General features: G+C 63.5%; 5 protein-coding genes across 6 annotated transcripts in view; 1 reads left to right on the forward strand and 4 right to left on the reverse strand.

Annotated features, from left to right (window-relative positions):
* The window catches only part of CRABP2 (cellular retinoic acid binding protein 2), a 355112-nt gene that overhangs the window by 65247 nt on the left and 270106 nt on the right, over positions 1-19759 (reverse strand). The window lies entirely within an intron of this gene.
* LAMTOR2 (late endosomal/lysosomal adaptor, MAPK and MTOR activator 2) overlaps positions 1-19759 on the reverse strand; it is a 74894-nt gene that overhangs the window by 18423 nt on the left and 36712 nt on the right. The gene's annotated exons all lie outside the window — the stretch shown is intronic.
* On the forward strand, positions 5672-9760 carry GPATCH4 (G-patch domain containing 4). 2 transcript variants are annotated; one of them, XM_082073325.1, is made up of 7 exons: positions 5672-5855; positions 6663-6715; positions 6822-6914; positions 8535-8642; positions 8742-8848; positions 8970-9020; positions 9132-9760. In XM_082073325.1, the coding sequence occupies exons 1-7, from the start codon at positions 5780-5782 to the stop codon at positions 9592-9594; spliced, it is 951 nt and encodes a 316-aa protein (XP_081929451.1). In that variant the 5' UTR covers positions 5672-5779; the 3' UTR covers positions 9595-9760. The 2 variants fall into 2 exon arrangements, with proteins under 2 accessions (XP_081929451.1, XP_081929450.1); XM_082073324.1 differs by having other exon boundaries at positions 5673-5855; positions 6663-6736.
* NAXE (NAD(P)HX epimerase) lies at positions 9893-12888 on the reverse strand. The gene is made up of 6 exons (XM_082073326.1): positions 12700-12888; positions 11180-11288; positions 10981-11091; positions 10762-10875; positions 10505-10652; positions 9893-10423 (listed from the first exon to the last, which is right to left on the reverse strand). Exons 1-6 carry the CDS (start codon positions 12876-12878, stop codon positions 10215-10217), a joined length of 870 nt encoding a protein of 289 aa, XP_081929452.1. The 5' UTR covers positions 12879-12888; the 3' UTR covers positions 9893-10214.
* Positions 15979-19636, reverse strand: TTC24 (tetratricopeptide repeat domain 24; the record flags this gene model as incomplete). Its single annotated transcript, XM_082073235.1, has 6 exons — positions 15979-16278; positions 16365-16486; positions 17337-17465; positions 17541-17753; positions 17828-18509; positions 19547-19636. 6 exons carry the CDS (start codon positions 19634-19636, stop codon positions 15979-15981), a joined length of 1536 nt encoding a protein of 511 aa, XP_081929361.1.

Below are 19759 nucleotides of genomic sequence, written 5' to 3' on the forward strand. Positions count from 1 at the left end.
AGACCGTTCGCTCCTCAGCCGTCTCTGCTTGTTTAAGCAGGAAAACACGTTTCTTCTGCCTCTCCACATCGCAGCATCGGCTCCTGTGTCAGTCTGAGATCATTCCTCACCTGCTGCCAGCCAAGGTGCTAAAATAAAGATAACAGGGCAGGCTGCTATCTCGGCTTGCAGCCTCTGTTTGCGGCTGATGTTCATTACCGGCTCGGCAGCTTCCCCGGGGCGATCTGGCAAAGCTGCCGCCCCCTGTGCTCGGTGTCACCGCTGCCGAGGGGCTTTGGCGTCCTTGTGCGGAGCAGCCGGGTGCATTCGTGGCTTTGGTGCTGAAGCAGGGCTGGGGGGAACAGTCGCATCCCCCATGGGGACAGGGACGAGCTTTTCCCAACCCCTCAGCCCTTACAGGAGCAGTTTCCCTCAAGGTTGTGCTGAGCCTTGTTTCCTGAGCGGGCTTTGCAAGCTCTGCTCTGTAGCTGCTGCAACTGATGCTCTGGGCATCCTGGTGCCTCGGGAGCAGAGAAGAATCACAGAATCAGAGAATCACTTTGGTTGGGAAAGCCCCTCGGGATCAAGAGTCCAACCATTCCCCACCCCTGTCCCTGCCCCACGTCCTGAGAACCTCGTGTCCGTCTGTCCAGCCCTCCAGGGATGGTGACTCCAGCACTGCCCTGGGCAGCCTGTTCCAATGCCCCACAGCCCTTTGGGGAAGAAATTGTTCCTAAATCCAACCTCAACCTCCCCTGGCGCAACTTGAGGCCGTTTCCTCTGCTCCTGGCGCTTGTTCCTGGGGAGCAGAGCCCGACCCCCCTGGCTCCAAGCTCCTTTCAGGCAGTTCAGAGATCAGAAGGTCTCCCCTCAGCTCCTGTTCTCCAGCTGAACCCCCCAGCTCCCTCAGTCTCCATCACACTTGTGCTCCAGCCCCTCACCAGCTCCGGTCCCTTCTCTCCACTCGCTCCAGTACCTCAAGGCCTTTCTTGGTGGGATGTGATCCCGCCACCCCTGGGGCCGCCATTCTGAGCCCTGAGGTGATTCTGGTGCCGCCATTTTGAGCCTTGTCCTGAGGGGCCTAAAACTGCCCCCAGGATTCATGGTTTTCCCTCCCCATTCCCAGCACAGGGACGGTCGCTGCCCTGTTCCTGCTGGCCACACCAGTGCTGGCACCAGCCGGGATCCTGTGGCCTCTTGGCTCATGTTCAGACGCTGTCACCCGTTCCCCTCCCCTGTGCCTGTGGAGTCTCCGGCCTGGGCTCTGGGCGGGGTGGCGGGAACAGCCCCAATCCCCCCTCTCAAATTGGGGAGAACGCTGCGGGGGCCGGTCCTGCACGTCCCCAGCGGGGCTGGCAGGGGGGCGCTCTGGGGGTTTGGATGCCGCCCCCCAGCCCCGTGTCCCCACAGGGGACTGGGCTCTTTAGGCCTGGCCTGGCTCGGCCCAGCTCGGGAGGAACCGGCGGCTTTGAGGACGGGGAGAAGGAGCTTTATAGTGAAACCCTAATCCCCCCCGAGAGTTTTCCCTCCATAATGTGCTGTTCAAAACCCTCTTTCAGAGCAACAATTGCACTTTCTCACCGTTGTATCTCTGCTTCCCTGAGGAATTTCCCAAAGGTGTTTCTCGCCGACTGTTTCCTCTCATTTTTCTCTGATAAATAGAATTAATTCCTTTAAAATGTAATGGAAGGAGCAATTTCCTCAGCAGGTAACGGCGAATCTGGCTGATTGATTCAGAGAGATTTCTGCTGTCAAGAACTTATTTTCACTTTATTCGACCTTCCTCCCTGGAGGAGAACTGCAGTCTTTTCCCCCCATAACCAAACCTAACACTTCAAACTGGAATAAAACCTCTTAAAAGTGAAGGAGGGAGGAGTTGCAGGGTTGAATTGCTTTGGCTTCTTTGCTCAGCCATGGAAGGGCTGGAGGTAGAAGGGGGCGAATGATGCTCCTCGGCCTCCTCACCCAATTCTGCATGATTTTGGGGCAGAAAATCACATTTTAGAGCGTGCTGGGACCCGCCAGCTGGCTCGGCCACCTGCCCGCAGAACGTGACCGTGTCGCCTTCAGGTCCATTTTCACCTTGCTCTGACTTAGTTTATTTTTAATTTCTCTGGCAAGTTGATACCCGTTTCCCTGCAGCTGCTGGCGCAGCCCTGGCCACGTTTCACTACATTTCACCACATTGTTTCACCACGTTGTTTCACCACGTTTCACCACGTTTCACCACGTTTCACCACGTTGTTTCACCACGTTTCACCACGTTTCACCACGTTGTTTCACCACATTTCACCACGTTTCACCACGTTTCACCAGGGTTGGACGCGGTGCAGCGTTCCCCGTGCCGGTGCGGAGCCTGCACCCCGGGCAGGGCGGAGACTGGGATTTGTTGTTTGCTCCCGTTGACATTGGAAACAACAAAATCACAAGTCTTCCAGCCTGCCCGGGGATGGAGGACGCGTGGGCGGCACAGGGTTGTCCATCGAGCCCGGCCGGAGCTGCCCTGGGGAGAGAGAAAGGGAGAGATGTGCTGGTTGGGCACCTGCGTGTCACAGAGTCACAGAACCCCAGGATGTGAGGGGCTGGAGGGTTGAAAGCTCATCCAGTGCAACCCCCCCGGAGCAGGAACACCCAGCTGAGGTTCCACAGGAAGGTGTCCAGGGGTTGGAATGTCTGCAGAGAAGGAGACTCCACACCCTCCCTGGGCAGCCTGGGCCAGGCTCTGCCACCCTCACCCCAACAAGTTGCTTCTCATCTTCCAGCGGAACCTCCTGTGTTGCAGTTTGCACCCATTGCCCCTTGTCCTGTCCCTGGTTGTCACCAGCAGAGCCTGGCTCCATCCTCCTGACACTGCCCCTTTCCATCTTGATCCCAGCAATGAGTCCCCCCTCAGGCTCCTCTTGTCCAGCTCCAGAGCCCCAGCTCCCTCAGCCTTTCCTCACACGGGAGATGCTCCACTCCATCATCTCCGTGTCCCTCTGTGTCCCCGTGCGCCCCTGCATACCCCGCACAGGCTCTGGCTGATGCATTTGTGGCTGCACGAGGGACCCTGTCACCCACTAAACCTGCTGGGTTTCTGTTGTTCACCAGGGGACGTCCTGAGGGGCTTCCCGGTTGTATCTAACGCCCCCCTGCCCGGTGCCAGCGATGGGTCTCGCTCCAGCTCAGCCCTGATCCACCCGAGAGCCCAAACTGCGGGTGGCTGGAGGCTCCGCTCCAGAAGGGGCTCTGCTCTACTTCCGGCAGATTTCGAGGCGCTCGCTCCTGCCCCGCTCACGTTTTCCTGGGTGCCCCTGCTGGGATCCCCCCACATTGCCGCCTCATGAGACGCGTCTGCGGCGCGGCCGTGAGACGGTTCCTGCACGAAGGTTATTGCTGCTTATTTTTCACCCTAGCAGAGCAGATAGCGGTGAAATATGGAGCAGTCAAGGCTGCTGCCCTGTGGGCTCTGGGCTGCTACAGCCTCCTGGAGAGGCTGGAGATAAACCCCCAGCACTGTTATTGAGGGTGGCGGGAGGGGAAAGCAGCCAGGACGCTGTGTTTGAGTGGGAAAGCCAAGCATGGGGGGCTATGGGAGTGTTGGGGGGACGTCCCCAAACCCTCGGCCACCCAGCAAAACGCTGCTCTGCGTGCGACTTGCAGCGGTGCAAATTACAGAGCCGGTGCTTTTGCTGTCCGTGGGCACGGCGCATCGCCCAGCTCGGGCGCCCCGTTGCGCAACGCCCGCCCCGCGCTCGCCCCACTGCGCCCCAATTCACGCGCGTCACCGCGCCCCCGCTCACCTGGGACCTGCGGCTCCCGCGGGAGTTCGCGGCAGCTCCGGGCTGCTCGTTGCGGACGGCGCGGGGACGTCGAAGCGTTTGCACGGGGACACCCCCCCCACGCTGCCTCCCCGCTGCGCCGCGTCCTCCTCCCGCTTTAGGAAGCGCAGAGAAGGGAGCTCCGGGGCTGCCATGGGGGTGCCCGGCTCCATCACCACGGCGGCGCTTGGGCCAGCGGGATGAGGGGTGCTGGGGCGGGTGTCCCCGGCTCTGCGGGCGCAGCTGAGCCCTGGGTGTCTTATAGGAGAGTGGCCTGGCAATAGGCTGGCCTTGGTGACAGCTTTGAGTGGCAGCTGGCGAAGGGCTGGAGCTGGGAGGGACAAGGACGCAGCGTGGCTTGGCCCCTTCTGGAGCTGCGCCTCCAGCCACCCGCAGTTTGGGCTCTCGGGTGGATCAGGGCTGAGCTGGAGCGAGACCCATCGCTGGCACCGGGCAGGGGGGCGTTAGATACAACCGGGAAGCCCCTCAGGACGTCCCCTGGTGCACATCAGAAACCCAGCAGGTTTAGCGGGTGACAGGGTCCCTCGTGCAGCCACAAATGCATCAGCCAGAGCCTGTGCGGGGTATGCAGGGGCGCACGGGGACACAGAGGGACACGGAGATGATGGAGTGGAGCATCTCCCGTGTGAGGAAAGGCTGAGGGAGCTGGGGCTCTGGAGCTGGACAAGAGGAGCCTGAGGGGGGACTCATTGCTGGGGGGGGGGGGTCACAAATGGGCCTCCAGGGCCACAGCACCAGCTCAGGATCTGGCCCCTGGGAATGGCAAGCAGCCCCCGCTGCGGGGCCAAGTGCTGGAGCGCGCGTTACACGGGGCTGCGCCGCACACGCGCGTGCAAGAGCACAGGGGGCACACGCACCTGAGGCTGCAGAGCCCCCTCTGCCCCCCAGCAGCACCGGCACGCGCGCAAAGCAGGCAGCACGCAGCAGGCACGCGCGCCATGCAGCTGCATGTATAGTGCATGTGTGCATGCAATATGCATGTAGCGTGTACACGCGGCGCACAGGCAGCGGTGTGTGCAGTGCTGCGTGTGTGTGCAACTGTGTCCCTGTGTCCATGTCCCCGTGTCCCTGTGTTCGTGTCCCCTGTGTCCCCCCACGTCTGTGTCCCCCGTGTCCGTGTGTCCCCGTCCCCATGTCCGTGTCCCTGTGTTTGTGTCCCCTGTGTCCCCCGTGTCTGTGTCCCCGTGTCTGTGTCCCCCGTGTCCGTGTGTCCCCGTCCCCATGTCCGTGTCCCTGTGTTCGTGTCCCCTGTGTCCGTGTCTGTGTCCCCGTGTCTGTGTCCCCCGTGTCCGTGTCCCCCGTGTCCGTGTGTCCCCGTCCCCATGTTCGTGTCCCCTGTGTCCCCCGTGTCTGTGTCCCCCATGTCCGTGTCCCCTGTGTCCGTGTGTCCCCGTCCCCATGTCCGTGTCCCCTGTGTCCGTGTGTCCCCGTCCCCATGTCCGTGTCCCCTGTGTCCCCGTGTCCGTGTCCCCCGTGTCCGTGTGTCCCCGTCCCCATGTCCGTGTCCCTGTGTTCGTGTCCCCTGTGTCTGTGTCCCCCGTGTCCGTGTGTCCCCGTCCCCATGTCCGTGTCCCTGTGTTCGTGTCCCTGTGTCCCCGTCCCCATGTCCGTGTGTCCCCGTCCCCATGTCCGTGTCCCCTGTGTCCCCCGTGTCTGTGTCCCCGTGTCTGTGTCCCACATGTCCGTGTCCCCTGTGTCCCCGTGTCCGTGTCCCCCGTGTCCGTGTCCCCTGTGTCCCCGTGTCCGTGTCCCCCGTGTCCGTGTCCCCCCGTGTCTGTGTCCCCGTGCCCGCTCCGCCCCCTCCGCCGCCCTCGTGCCCGCCCCTTCCCGCCGCGCTCCCGCCGCGCACGCGCAGCTGCCCGGCCCCGCCCCTTCCGGCCGCGCGTGCGCACGCACCCAGCGCTCTCTGCCGGGCGGCGGCTACACGTGAGGCGGCGGCGGGGCCGGCCCGAGCCCGCGACCGGCCCGGAGCCGCCGCCATGAGCGGAGCGGAGCCGCCCGGCCGCGGGATGCGCTTCGCGGAGAACCAGCTGCGGCGCCACGGCTGGCGGCGAGGTGGGGGCTGCACCGGGCTCGCCTCAGCCCCCCCGGCTCCGCTCCGCGCTCCCGGCGTGTCCCCCGAGCCCTTGGCGCTCCCTGCGTGTCCCCGACCGCCCACAGTGTCCGGCGCGGGCCAGGCGTTCCCCGGCCCCCTCCGGTCCCCGCCGGTTCCCCGGTCCCCATCAGTTCCCCGGTCCCCATCAGTTCCCCGGTCCCGTCCGGTTCCCCGGTCCCGTCCGGTTCCCCTGTTCCCCTCCGGTTCCCCTGTTCCCCTCCGGTTCCCCGGTCCCCTCCGGTTCCCCGATCCCCATCAGTTCCCCGATCCCCATCAGTTCCCCGATCCCCATCAGTTCCCCGGTCCCCGTCAGTTCCCCGGTCCCCATCAGTTCCCCGGTCCCCTCCGGTTCCCCTGTTCCCCTCCGGTTCCCCTGTTCCCCTCCGGTTCCCCTGTTCCCCTCCGGTTCCCCGGTCCCCTCCGGTTCCCCGGTCCCCACCGGTTCCCCGGTCCCCACCGGTTCCCCGGTCCCCATCAGTTCCCCGGTCCCCATCAGTTCCCCGGTCCCCATCAGTTCCCCGGTCCCCTCCGGTTCCCCGGTCCCCACCGGTTTCCCGGCCCCCATCAGTTCCCCGGTCCCCTCCGGTTCCCCGGTCCCCTCCGGTTCCCCGGTCCCCGTCAGTTCCCCGGTCCCCCCCGGTTCCCCGGTCCCCTCCCCTGTTCCCCTCCCCGATGCGCAGGGCCCGGCCCCGCTGTCACCCCAACACTTGGGGTCCGGCAGCCCCGGTGGCCCCCCCGGCCGCAGTGACCGGTCCCGTTGTCCGCAGGGCGGGGGCTGGGGAAGCGGGAGGACGGCATCGCCGAGGCCATCCGGGTGAAGGTCAAGTGCGACACCGCGGGGGTGAGCGTCTCCCTGCCCCGCTGGGCTCGGCCCCAGGGGCCGCCGGGCGCTGCAGCCGTTTGGGTGGCTCCTCTACGCCCCGCAGGTGGGACACGACGCGGCGGAGCCGTTCACCTTCCACTGGTGGGACCACGTCTTCAACGAGGCGGCCGCCAACGTCGCGGTGGAGGCCGGGCAGGTAGGGTGCCCTGGTCGGGCCGGGATGGGGCTCGACAGCAGGGGAGGGATTTGGGGTCATGCGGCGATGAGGAACGACACAGTTCCTCAGTTCAGAAAGACATTGAAGTGCTGGAGCGGGTCCAGAGAAGAGCAACACGACTAGTGAAGGGACTTGAACACTATGGGGAGAGGCTGAGGGAGCTGGGCTTGCTTAGTCTGGAGAAGAGGAGGCTTAGAGCTGAGCTCAGCACTCTCTAGAACTACCTGAAGGGCAGTTCTAGCCAGGGGGGGATTGGGCTCTTCTCCCAGGCATCAGCAATAGGACAAGGGGCCATGGGCTTCAACTCTGCCAGGGGAAATTTAGGCTGGAGATTAGAAAGCAATTCTGTGCAGAGAGAGTGGTCAGGATTGGAATGGCTGCCCAGGGAGGTGCTGGACTCGCCGGCCCTGGAGGTTTTTAAACTGAGATTGGACATGGCACTTAGTGCCATGATCTAGTAAACGAACTAGAGTTGGACCAAGGGTTGGACTCGATGATCTCTGAGGTCTTTCCCAACCCCGTCGATTCTGTGATTCTGTGATACAGACACAGACACGATGCACAGGCTCAGAGTTCTTGTTAGCGGCGAGAGCAGAGCCAGGCAGAGCTGAGCCCTCTTTTATTAACAGCTCTGGACGTTTGTACAAAAGATATTATCCCAAACACACCAAACTCATGTTGTGACCGTCTTCAGTCGCGTATCTTGTGGGCGGCGTCCCGACCCGCTCATTCGCACGCCCAGGCCCAACATTCACACATCTCACATATAGGGGTGGTTTTCCGACCTGCGATATCATTCTCACTGTCCTTACACTCATAAAAAACATACGTCTGTATAACCTGTCCAAGGCTGTTTAGCTGGAACCGCGCATCCTGCTGTTCCCACAGGGTCACCTTTGGTGACCTCTGCACTGTCACTATGTCACTATTACAAGGGGGGTGGTCAGTAGGTCAGAGAGGTTCTGCTGCCCCTCTGCTCTGCCCTGGGGAGACCACACCTGGAATCTTGTGTCCAGTTGTGGCCCCTCAGCTCCAGCAGGACAGGGAACTGCTGGAGAGAGTCCAGTGCAGGGCAACAAAGATGCTGGAGGGAGTGGAGCACCTCCCTTATGAAGAAAGGCTGAGGGAGCTGGGGCTCTTTAGTTTGGAGAAGAGGAGACTGAGGGGTGACCTTATTAATGTTTATAAATATCTAAAGGGTGAGTGGCACGAGGATGGAGCCAGGCTCTTCTGGGTGGCAAACAATGATAGGACAAGGGGTAATGGGATCAAGCTGGAACACAAGAGGTTCCACTTAAATTTGAGAAGAAACTTCTTCATGGTGAGGGTGGCAGAGCCTGAACAGGCTGCCCAGGGGGGTTGTGGAGTCTCCTTCTCTGCAGACATTCCAACCCACCTGGACACCTTCCTGTGTAACCTCACCTGGGCGTTCCTGCTCCATGGGGGGATTGCACTGGATGAGCTTTTGAGGTCCCTTCCAATCCCAGACATACTGTGATACTGTGATATGTGTCCCCACATCCCCTAACAGCACATGGTGGCAGAGGGGTGCTTAGCAACTCTCTCTCAGAGCCCTTTGCGACTCTCTCCCTGCGCCAGGACGGCGTCTCCATGAAGAGGCTTTCTGAGCAGGGGGTCAGGATCAGCAACAAGAAGCCCCGCAAGGCCGGCAGCGCTGCCAACATGCTGTACAGCCGCTTTGTGAAGGTAACGGGCCCGGGATGGCTCGGGGAGCAGCTGATCGCGCTGTGACCCTCGAGTCCCCCTTTTCCTTGTCTCCCTTTCCCCCTCCATGTCTCCCTGCAGTCGGCCACGCTCACGGCGCACGGGGAGGAGGCCACGACGTTGCCCGCTGGCTCGGGAGGCGACGAGGAGGAGGATGAGGAGAAGCTGGATCTCTCTTCGGCCCGCAGGCGAGGCTGGGGCGGCAGCTCACGTCCATCTCCACTATGCGGTCATGGGGAGGGATGGAGGCTGCGAGGGGGAGCCCCTTCCCCGGCGCTGGGGGTGACGTGTCCCCTCTGTGTCCCGCAGGCTGACGGATGAGGAGCTGATGCGAGCGTGCGGCGGCCGCACGGCGCACAAGTGAGTGGTTCGGTGGGGCTGCACGGGTGGGCTCCCCCTTTCAAACAGGCTGGGGGGGGCACATTCCTCGGCCGGGAGGTGCCAGACCCCAGCTGCTCGTGGTTGTTGCAGGGGTGCCCGTCACGGCCTGACCATGAGCGCCAAGCTGGCGCGCCTGGAGGAGCAGGAGCGAGCTTTCCTGGCCACGTACCGGCAGAAGGAGCCCCCGGAGAGCAGCCCAACAGCGGACAGGCAGGAGAAAAAGAAGAAGAAGAAGAAATCATGCAGGGATGAAGTTGATCCTCAGGTGCTGCAGAGCCAGGAGCCAAGTGGAGAAGAGGAGGTGGCGGGAGAGGAGGAGAAGGTGGTGAAGAGGAAGAAGAAGAAAAAGAAGCAGGAGGAGGAGAATGTGGATAAACAAGAGGTGGCTGAGAGGAAGAAAAAGAAGAAGGACAAAGCAGAGCTGGCTGAGCCAAAGAAGGACAAAGAAGAGCTGGCTGAGACAGAGGGACCTCTAGAAGACACAGATGGGCCAGAGCAGGCTGGGCACTGCCCCAGGAAAAGGAGGAAGAAGAGGAAGAGGGAGGCAGAGTGAGCGAGGGCCAGGGCTGGGGCTGCGGAGCTGCCGGCACCGTCCGCCTGGGAGGGTCCAGATCCTGCGCGCCGGTGCTGGGGGGCACCCGGGGTGCTCCAGGCTCTTCCCAGGTGGAGCACAGCACTGTGCTGGGGCTGCTGAGCTGGGACTGGTTCATCTGGAGCTGGATGGAGCTTTTATTTCACCCCGTGAGCCTTCCTCCCATCAGGGGTGGCCCCAGATCCCAGGGACAGGGACCTGTTTGTTGTGGGTCAGTCGCAGGAGGACACAAGGGGACAGATCTCGCAGAGCACTGACATATTTTTTTCAAGGGCATCAATAAATCTTTATTGCAGCAAAACTATCGTGACGTGAGCTACGTAGCAGCCCCTGGACTGCGTCTGCACCCCAAAGCACTCAGATTAGGGAGCAAGCCCAGCCTGCCTGGCAACTGCCCGTTCAGTCCTGAGCTCAGGGGGGGCTTTTGGCCACCAAACTTGGATCCTTCTGCCAGAGCTGGGTAGGACTGAAACCCAAAGAGGTGCTGAGCATCCTCCTCGCAGAGAGCAGAATTAGGCCGCGATTTGCTGCGCCGCAGCCCAGCCTGGCACCCCGAGCCCCATACCCCGGGCTGCCCGTCCTCAGGCCTTGCTGAGCTGCAGGACACAGTCCGTCTCGGGGTACGGTGGCAGATTCAGAGCGTATTTCTTCTGGAGCGCGGGGGGCACGAACCTGCCCCCGAGGAAGTGGTAGCGGCCAGCAAAATGCATCGCTGCCTTCTTGGGTGCCGTCAGCGAGATGAGCATGTCAGGCTGGAGACCGTCCGCCTTCCCCTGCTCCACGTCCCAGCCTGCAACAAGCGCCAAGACCAGGCTGGAGCCTGCGAGGCCCCGGCGGGCGCTTTACTGCGGTAGGTCTGGCCGTTACTCACCCGAGGGGATGTCGATGCTGGCGATGGGCACCGTGACGCGCTCCAGGGTGCTGAGGATGCTGCCGAAGGGCTCCCGCACCGCGCCCTTGAAGCTGAACCCGAAAATCGCATCCACCACCAAGCCGTAGAGCTCATCGATGAGCGCAGCCTGCGGCGGGGAAGGAAAAGGGTGGAAAACAACCCTGGGCACGGCGGCTCCTGAGCCCGGGGCTGCTCCGGAGCCCGGGGCTGCTCCGGAGCCAGGGGCTGCTCCTCACCTCAGCCGGGAACTCAGGCAGGAAGGGGATGTCCATCTTCTGGCACTGGGTGGTCAAACCTTCAAACAGGGGCTTGCTGGGGCGCTTGGGGTAATGCACGGTTGGCTCGTAGCCCTGCAAGAGCAAGAGGGACCTGAACAGCACTCGGGCACCCAGAGCAGGAACCCCAAAGCTCAGGGGTGCGGGGGGAACATGCAGCCGCCTGCACGAGCCACTCACAAACATTTTGAGGTGCCGGGCGCACACCAAACCGTCCCCGCCATTGTTCCCCGGCCCGCACACGACCAGCACGCTGGGCCGGCTCGTGGTGAAGGAGCTGGGCGGGTAGGCCTGCGTGGGACGGGAGGTGGAGGGTTATGCTGGGGAAGCGGGACCACCGGGACACCCCGGGGGCTCTGCCCGGCTCCTGCGCGCCCACCTTGGCGATGGCGGTGGCGCAGCTCAGCCCCGCCAGCTCCATCAGCTGGTCCACGCTGAACTTGTAGTCGGTGAAGAGCTCCTGGTCAATGGCCTGGGCCTCGTCCTGCCTGGGGGAGAGGACGGCGGCTCTAGGGGCCTCCAAACACGGGACAGGCCCCGGGTCTGGGGGCTCAGGGGCAGCTGCCGCCCCCTCAGATTTGCAAAGTGCCAGCGAGTGTGGGAGGAGGCAGAGTCCAGCCCCCCACACTGAGCCCCCCATGCCCTTCTGCACCCCACCGGTGCCCCCCAACCCCTCTGCACCCCCATTGGTCCTATTCAAACCCTCTGCACCCCACAGGTCCTACCCAACCCCTCTGTACCCTCATGGGTTCTCCCCCAAACCCTCTGTACCCCCATGGGTCCCCCACAACCCCTCTGTACCCTCATGGGTTCCCCCCCAAACCCTCTGCACCTCCAGTTCCACCCAACCCCTCTGCACCCCATGAATCCCCCCCAACCCCGCTGCACTCCCATGGATACCCCCAACCCCTCTGCACCCCTCGGGTCCCCCCAAACCCCTCTGTACCCCATGAATCCCCCCCAACCCCGCTGCACCCCATGGATCTCCCCAACCCCTCTGCACCCCACGGGTCCCACCCAACCCCTCTGCACCCCACGGGCCTGCCCCAACCCCTCTGTACCTGATGGATCCCCCCAACCCTGCTGCACCCCCATGGATCCCCCCAACCCCTCTGCACCCCATGGATCCCCCCAACTCCACTGTACCCCATGGGTCCTACTCAACCCCTCTGTACCCCATGGTTACCCCTAAGCCATCTGCACCCCGTGGGTCCCCCCCAACCCCTCTGCACCCCGTGGGTCCCCCCAAAGCCCTCTGCACCCCATGGGTCCCACCCAGCCCCTCTGTACCCCATGAATCCCCCCCAACCCCGCTGCACCCCCATGGATCCCCCCAACCCCTCTGTACCCCATGGGTCCTACTCAACCCCTCTGCACCCCCATGGATCCCCCCAACCCCTCTGTACCCCATGGTTACCCCCAACCCCTCTGTACCCCATGGGTCCTACTCAACCCCTCTGAACCCCATGGATCCCCCCAACCCTTCTGCACCCCCATGGGTCCCCCTCAAACCCCTCTGTACCCCATGAATCCCCCCCGATCCCGCTGCACTCCCATGGATCCCCCCCAACCCCTCCGCACCCCATGGATCCCCCCCAACCCCTCCGCACCCCATGGATCCCCCCCAACCCCTCTGCACCCCATGGATCCCCCCAACCCCTCTGCACCCCATGGATCCCCCCAGCCCCTCTGCACCGCACGGGTCCCCCCCAGCCCCTCTGCACCCATCCTGCCCAACCCCTCAGCCCACCCCGGGCCCCTCTCCGCCCTGTTACCCCCTCGCACCCTCCCTGCACCCTGCGGCCCCCCAAGCACCCCCCGCACCTTCTGCCACCCTCGGGACGCCCCTGCAGTTGTGCCCCCCTCCCGCGTACCCCCGGGTCCCCTTCCCCGCAGTACCCGAGGAAGCGGAGCCCCGGCGGCCCCGCGCTGGGCCCGTGCATGGCGCGGCGGGGGCGGCACCAGCCCCGGTCCCAGCCCCGGTCCCAGCCCCAGCCCCGGCCCGGGCAGCGCCCGCCCGCCCGCGCCGCCGCCGCCACCAGCAGCCCCAGCCCCAGCAGCGCCCGCGGCCCCTGCATGCGGCGGCCCGGCCCCTGCGCAGCGCGGCGCACGGAGCATGCGCGGGGAGGGGCGGAGCGCGGCGGCCGGCCCGGGGGACACGGGTTCGCAGCCCGGCTGCGGTCATTGGGGCACTTGGGTTGGAAAAGCCCCTCAGGATCATGGAGTCCAACCGTTCCCCAGCCCTGTCCCTGCCCCATGTCCTGAGAACCTCATGTCCGTCTGTCCAGCCCTGCAGGGATGGTGACTCCAGCACTGCCCTGGGCAGCCTGTTCAATGCCCCACAGCCCTTTGGGCAAGAAATTGTTCCTAAATCCAACCTCAGCCTCCCCTGGCGCAACTTGAGGCCGTTTCCTCTGCTCCTGGCGCTTGTTCCTGGGGAGCAGAGCCCGACCCCCCTGGCTCCAAGCTCCTTTCAGGCAGTTCAGAGATCAGAAGGTCTCCCCTCAGCTCCTGTTCTCCAGCTGAGCCCCCCAGGTCCCTCAGTCTCCATCACCCTTGTGCTCCAGCCCCTCACCAGCTCCGCTCCCTTCTCTCCACTCGCTCCAGCACCTCAAGGCCTTTCTTGGTGGGAGGTGATCCCGCCACCCCTGGGGCCGCCATTCTGAGCCCTGAGGTGATTCTGGTGCCGCCATTTTGAGCCTTGTTCTGAGGAGCCCAAAACTGCCCCCAGCATTCATGGTTTGGCCTCCCCATTCCCAGCACAGGGACGGTCGCTGCCCTGCTCCTGCTGGCCACACCAGTGCTGGCACCAGCCAGGATCCTGTGGCCTCTTGGCTCATGTTCAGCCCATCACCAACACCCCCAGGTCCTTTTCCAGCCGCTGTTCCCCAGCTGCAGCGTCCATGGGGTTGTTGTGACCCGAGCGCAGGACCCGGCCCTTGGCCTTGTTGAACTCAGACAATCGGCCTCAGCCCAGCGATCCAGCTCCCTCTGCAGAGCCTCCTGCCCTCAGCACATCAACACTCCCCCAACTTTGTCTTGTCCATGAACACACCGGGGGTGCACTCGACCCCCTCATCCTGATCATTGGTAAAGAGTCTCCCCCCTTCCAGGACACCCAACCCCAGCACAAAAAGGCAGACGGCAAAACACCATATTCAAAACCATGTTGGCTCAAGCACCCCGAACGATGTCCCACCGGCAGCTCGGCCCTGCCCGGGGGGCGCACGGTCCGGACCAGGCCCTGCTGCCGGTCCCGCCATGGGCAGGAGCCGCCTCCCGGTGTCCTCTGGTGTCCTCCGCTGTCACACGAGGCTGCAGATGAGGGACAGGGTCCTTTTCCTCGTGCGGGGCTCCCGGTTCCCGTGTCCCTGTGTCCCCGGCGCGGGGTTGTTGGCGGCGCTGTGGGCAGCGGGACCACTGAGTTTAACGGGCATAGGAGCGCCCAGGGGGACACAGAACAGGAGGGGGGCACTTGGATGCGCCGGGGTTTGGGGTTGGCTGCAAAGTGCCGAAATCCCAAGGCCATGTGGTTTTGGGCTTGGGAACTCAGCCCTTGGAAGGAACAGGGGTGTCCCCAGCCCTGCCGGGGGTCTCCATCCCTCAACCCTCCTCTCAGAGGACCCCAGACCTCCCGTCCCCTCCCTTTCTGCTCCTCCAGCCGTCACCTACCGCTCCAGGGACCCCGGCCCGAGGGTTCGGCGGTCACGGCGCCCTGTGAAATGCGGCGTGAGAACCGCGGCGCTTTGGCAAAGAGAAGCTCTGGTTGAGTTTTGGTACTTACTCGGCCGGACGGCGCCGTGGCAAATTGGGGCGCTCAGGTTACTGGGGGCAAAGCAGAGATGCTCATGTGGAGGTGACGGGGAGCATCCGTGTGACAATCTGACAATCTCCCCCCTTATTACTGAAGCCTCCCCAAATTCCAGCTTGAATTACCTCAAACACACTCCCCAGAGTTACACATCGTTAAAACTCTAATATGTAATGACAACCAACGCTATTTTTGTTAGCTCGTTGCGTTGTAGTTGCGGTCACTGCCTTATTCCAGTTGCTTTCTCTTGTATCTATATAAACTTAGATTGAAAATCCCACCCGGGGGTGGATTTTCACCATGTGAAGTCCCTGGGGCGACGCCACTTGCCGTGTTACATTTGCCGCTGCTACAAGGGGCAAAACCTGCTCTGTGGGTGCAAGGAGCTGCGTTGGGGTGTCTCCCCCCTCGCCCACCCACCTGTCAGCGCGGAGCCGACTGTGACACCCCGGAGCGGCGCTGGGACCCTCCATGTCCTCGGATGGGCTGCGGCGCTGCGGTGCGGGGCTGCCGGCCGGGGGTCCTGTGCGGGAGGAAGGGTGGGTGGGCAGCAATGCAGTGCTGGAGGTTGGTGCACGGCTCAAGCCGCGGGTTTATTTTCACAGAATCACAGAATCACAGAATCGACTGGGTTGGAAAAGCCCTCAGAGATCATCGAGTCCAACCCTTGGTCCAACTCCAGTCCATTGACTAGATCATGGCACTAAGTGCCATGTCCAATCTTAGTTTAAAAACCTCCAGGGCCGGTGAGTCCAGCACCTCCCTGGGCAGCCATTCCAATGCCTGACCACTCTCTCTGCACAGAATTGCTTTCTAATCTCCAGCCTCAATTTAAGTTGAAGCCCATGGCCCCTTGTCCTATTGCTGATGCCTGGGAGAAGAGCCCAATCCCCCCCTGGCTAGAACTGCCCTTCAGGTAGTTCTAGAGAGTGCTGAGCTCAGCTCTGAGCCTCCTCTTTTCCAGACTGAACAAGCCCAGCTCCCTCAGCCTCTCCCCATAGTGTTCCAGTCCCTTCCCCAGTCTTGTTGCTCTTCTCTGGACCCGCTCCAGCACTTCAATGTCTTTCCTGACCTGAGGGGCCCAGAACTGACCACAATACTCCAGGTGTGGCCTCCCCAATGCAGAGCACAGGGGAAGGGTCACTGCCCTTGTCCTGCTGACCACGCTGGTTTTGATACAGGACAGTATTTTGCACCCTCTTACCTGAATGCGCAGGATGTGCTCCTGGCGCACACACACACAGCGCGTCCCCAGCCCGCGCTTTCCCCGCAAAGGACCTGGGGGCAAAGGAAGGAACGTTTATCTCATGGGTGATGCTGGGAATGTGGCCACGGAGGAAGGAGGGACAGGATGGCAGCTTTCCTACTCACACCTCGCGCCCCGGCTTGCTGGTGTGGGGCAGCGCGGAGCAAAACCGCGGGTGGTCGGAGTCCTGCTGGGACAGACGGACAGTCGGGGATGTCACGCGCGTGTCACTCTCGACCCGGTGTCTCGCTCCATCAACCCCAGCTGGGGTGTCAGTCCCAGCGCCCCCGTGTGCCCCACAGCCCATGGTGATGCTCACCGGGGTGGGGGCCCAGCCCCCCCGGCGGGACAGGCGGAGCTGGTGCTGGATGGCGTCCGTGAGCTTGTGCACCAGCCGCTCGCGGGCAGATCTGGGGGTGTCCTGGGGAGGAGAGAACCCACGGGGCTGGGGATGCCCCGAGATGCATGGGAGGGTCTGGCCCTGGGGCTTTCCCCCCTGTGTCTTACCTGGCAGTGGGAAAGCAAAGTCAGGGCCTCCTTGTAGTGCCCGATGGCTTTCTGGGGGTGTCCCAGGTGGAAGCAGGATGATCCCAGCCCCTCGCACACCTGCCACTGCCCCTGCACGTCTCCTGGGGGTGAAGGAGAGAGTCAGCACGGAATGACAGAACCCCAGGATGTCAGGGGTTGAAGGGCCCTGGAAAGCTCATCCAGTGCAACCCCCCGGAGCAGGAACACCCAGCTGAGGTTCCACAGGAAGGTGTCCAGGGGTTGGAATGTCTGCAGAGAAGGAGACTCCACACCCTCCCTGGGCAGCCTGGGCCAGGCTCTGCCACCCTCACCCCAACAAGTTGCTTCTCATCTTCCAGCGGAACCTCCTGTGTTGCAGTTTGCACCCATTGCCCCTTGTCCTGTCCCTGGTTGTCACCAGCAGAGCCTGGCTCCATCCTCCTGACACTGCCCCTTTCCATCTTGATCCCCAGCAATGAGTCCCCCCTCAGGCTCCTCTTGTCCAGCTCCAGAGCCCCAGCTCCCTCAGCCTTTCCTCACCCGGGAGATGCTCCACTCCCTCCAGCATCTTGGTGGCTGCGCTGGACTCTCTCCAGCAGTTCCCTGTCCTGCTGGAGCTGAGGGGCCACAACTGGACACAAGATTCCAGGTGTGGTCTCCCCAGGGCAGAGCAGAGGGGCAGGAGAACCTCTCTGACCTACTGACCACCCCCTTCTAACCCCCCCAGGTCCCATTGGCTTCCTGGCCACAAGGGCCCAGTGCTGGCTCATGGTCCCCCTGCTGTCCCCAGGTCCCCCAGCTCCCTTTCCCCCACACCGCTCTCTAGCACTGGCCCAGCTCTTTGCAGCCCAGATCCCAGGGAAGCAGCATCGCTGATCCCCTTTGGATCTGGCACACACCTTGCTCCATCTGCTCAGCATCCGGATGCTGCAGAGCTCCCGCGCAGGGTCGATTTGCCCACACCTCCCTTACCTGAATCCCGGAAGGCTTGCAAGGCGTGCAGGTAGTTTTCCGCGGCAGCCTCGTGGTTCCCGAGCCGGCTGCAGGCATACGCCAGGTTACCAAAGCACTGCCCCTGCGCCCTCCGGTTCCCTAGAGCACCTGCAATGGGGGACGTGAGACTCCATCCCGAGCCGGATGCCAAAGCCACGAGCCAGAGGTGCCGGCGGGACGTACCGTGCAGCGCTGCCGCTCGCCGGTGCCAGCCCAGGGCCGTGCCGAAGCTGCGCAGCGCGTTGTGGGCAGCGCCCATGTTCTGCAGCAGCGCAGCCTCCCTGCGCCGGTCCGGCTCGGCGCCGCGGAGCGCCAGAGCCTTCTGGAAGCTCTCGGCAGCCAGGGAGAAGATGCGGAGCTGGGAGTAGCCGAGGCCAATGTCACCGTAGAGTTTGGCTGCGGGGCAGAATGGGGGAGCTGCGTGCGGGCGCCGCTCGCCGAGGCACCGAGAGCGAAGGCTGCGGCGTTACCTCGCAGGGCTGGGTCGGGGATGCCGTCGCAGAGCGAGCGGCACTGGGCGAGGACCCCGGCGATCTCCGCCGGCCCGAAGCGCCGGCTCTGCAGCATGGAGCCGCTCGCCCTGCTCAGAGCCACCGCGGCGGCCTCGGGGCTGGCGGCCGACATGTAGGTCTGCGCGGCGTCCAGGAAGCACCGCGCGGCTCGCGCCGGCGCCCGCAGCCCCAGGTAGCAGCAGCCCAGCCGCACGTGGGTCCCCGCTCGGGCGCCGGCCTGCGGCGCGCAGCCACCCCCGGTGCCCTTGCCAAAACGCTCCAGGGCTTTCGGAAAGTCCCGGAGCCCTTCGTGAGCTGCCCCGATGTTGAAATAAAGGTCCTCCAAGTCCTCCCCGCTCTCCCCCTCCGAGGGCTGGGACTGCAGGAGGAACTCGAGGCCCTTTTTGGGCTTCCCGCTCTCCACGTAGGCAGCCCCCAGGTTGAAGGCACAAGCCCGGCGGAGCCCGGGGCTCGCGGTGTCGCTGGAGAGAAGCAGCGCCCTCCTGAAGCAGCCCAGCGCCTCCCGCGCCTCGCCCAGCGCCAGCGCCCGGCGCCCGGCTCGCGTGAGCGCCGCGATCTCAGCCGCCCGCTCCGCCGCCTCGGCCCCTCCCTGCCGGGCGTCTGCGCCCTCCTTGGGCTTGCCCTTTCCTTTCTTCTTGCTCTTCTTCCTGAGCGCGGGGGCTGCGGGGGCTGCGGGTTCTGCTCCTGCATTAGCAGCCTCCTCCGACGCCATGGGCAGCGACCCGCCTGCGGGACAGAGACGCAGCCTGAGCCGGCGCAGTCCTGGGGCTTCTTATAGAACTGTAGAATGATTTCAGTTGGAATAGAAACTCAGGATGATCTAGTCCAACCATAACCCAGCTCTAGCGCTGCCCCATGTCCTGAGAACCTCATGTCCGTCTGTCCAGCCCTCCAGGGATGGTGACTCCAGCACTGCCCTGGGCAGCCTGTTCAATGCCCCAGAGCCCTTTGGGGAAGAAATTGTTCCTAAATCCAACCTCAACCTCCCCTGGCGCAACTTGAGGCCGTTTCCTCTGCTCCTGGCGCTTGTTCCTGGGGAGCAGAGCCCGACCCCCCTGGCTCCAAGCTCCTTTCAGGCAGTTCAGAGATCAGAAGGTCTCCCCTCAGCTCCTGTTCTCCAGCTGAACCCCCAGGTCCCTCAGTCTCCATCACACTTGTGCTCCAGCCCCTCACCAGCTCCATTCCCTTCTCTCCACTCGCTCCAGCACCTCAAGCTCTTTCTTGGCCTCCCATCATGCTTGAAACAAGCACCGTTATTTTATAATATTAAAAAAAATATTAGAAAAGCCTTGTAGCCTGTTTGCTACTAAAGTTTCGGGGGTGAAAAGGCCTTTCTATGGAGGACCCAGCTCATCTTCTGCCCTCAGCGCCTCCCGCAAACCCGCACGGCTGCCAGAGAGCAGAGAACAGGGGGACACACAACAGCATGGGGTGGGGGCTCCTGGGGCGTCTTTGGGGGGGCAGAATAACCAGTTGCACACACTTACTGTTTGTTCTCTAGGTGTAAAGGCTGCCGAGAGCGTGGAGGGGAGGGATGTGGCATCACCGTCACCTGGAGCCGCAAAGCGCTGCTCTGTGTGTGGGACGGGGGCGCCTGAGGCGGCTCTGAGCGCCTTGGGAAGCCGCGGGTGCCGAGTGCCGGCGCCTGGGGCCCGATGCTGAGCGCCAAGGAGGCACAAAGCCGGGTGTCCTGGGGAAGGCGCGTTCCCGCAATGGCTCGGCTGGCTCTGGTTTCACCCCCGTCACCGGCGCGGTGTGCGGTGCCATGGCAACTCGGTTCGGCAGCGCTGATGTGAGCTGTGAGACGGGGGCACAACCGGCCCCGCGCGGGCCCAGCGAGCTCGTGGGGGGTGCTGTGGATGTTAGTGGGGACCCATGTGTGGTGCAGCG

This window comes from Streptopelia decaocto (genome assembly GCF_964273445.1).
Source record: "Streptopelia decaocto genome assembly, chromosome: 26".
Taxonomy (NCBI): Eukaryota; Metazoa; Chordata; class Aves; order Columbiformes; family Columbidae; genus Streptopelia; species Streptopelia decaocto.

Excerpts from the sequence above, each read along its gene's own strand:
- GPATCH4 (XM_082073324.1), top strand. The coding sequence starts at position 5,780 with ATGAGCGGAGCGGAGCCGCCCGGCCGCGGGATGCGCTTCGCGGAGAAC. Across the intron at positions 6,737-6,821 it reads TCAAGTGCGACACCGCGGGG|GTGGGACACGACGCGGCGGA; the intron begins GTGAGCGTCTCC and ends TACGCCCCGCAG. Across the intron at positions 8,643-8,741 it reads TGTACAGCCGCTTTGTGAAG|TCGGCCACGCTCACGGCGCA; the intron begins GTAACGGGCCCG and ends GTCTCCCTGCAG.
- NAXE (XM_082073326.1), bottom strand. The coding sequence starts at position 12,878 with ATGCAGGGGCCGCGGGCGCTGCTGGGGCTGGGGCTGCTGGTGGCGGCG. Across the intron at positions 11,289-12,699 it reads CCGGGGCTCCGCTTCCTCGG|GCAGGACGAGGCCCAGGCCA; the intron begins GTACTGCGGGGA and ends CCTCTCCCCCAG. Across the intron at positions 10,424-10,504 it reads CAGCATCGACATCCCCTCGG|GCTGGGACGTGGAGCAGGGG; the intron begins GTGAGTAACGGC and ends CGCTTGTTGCAG.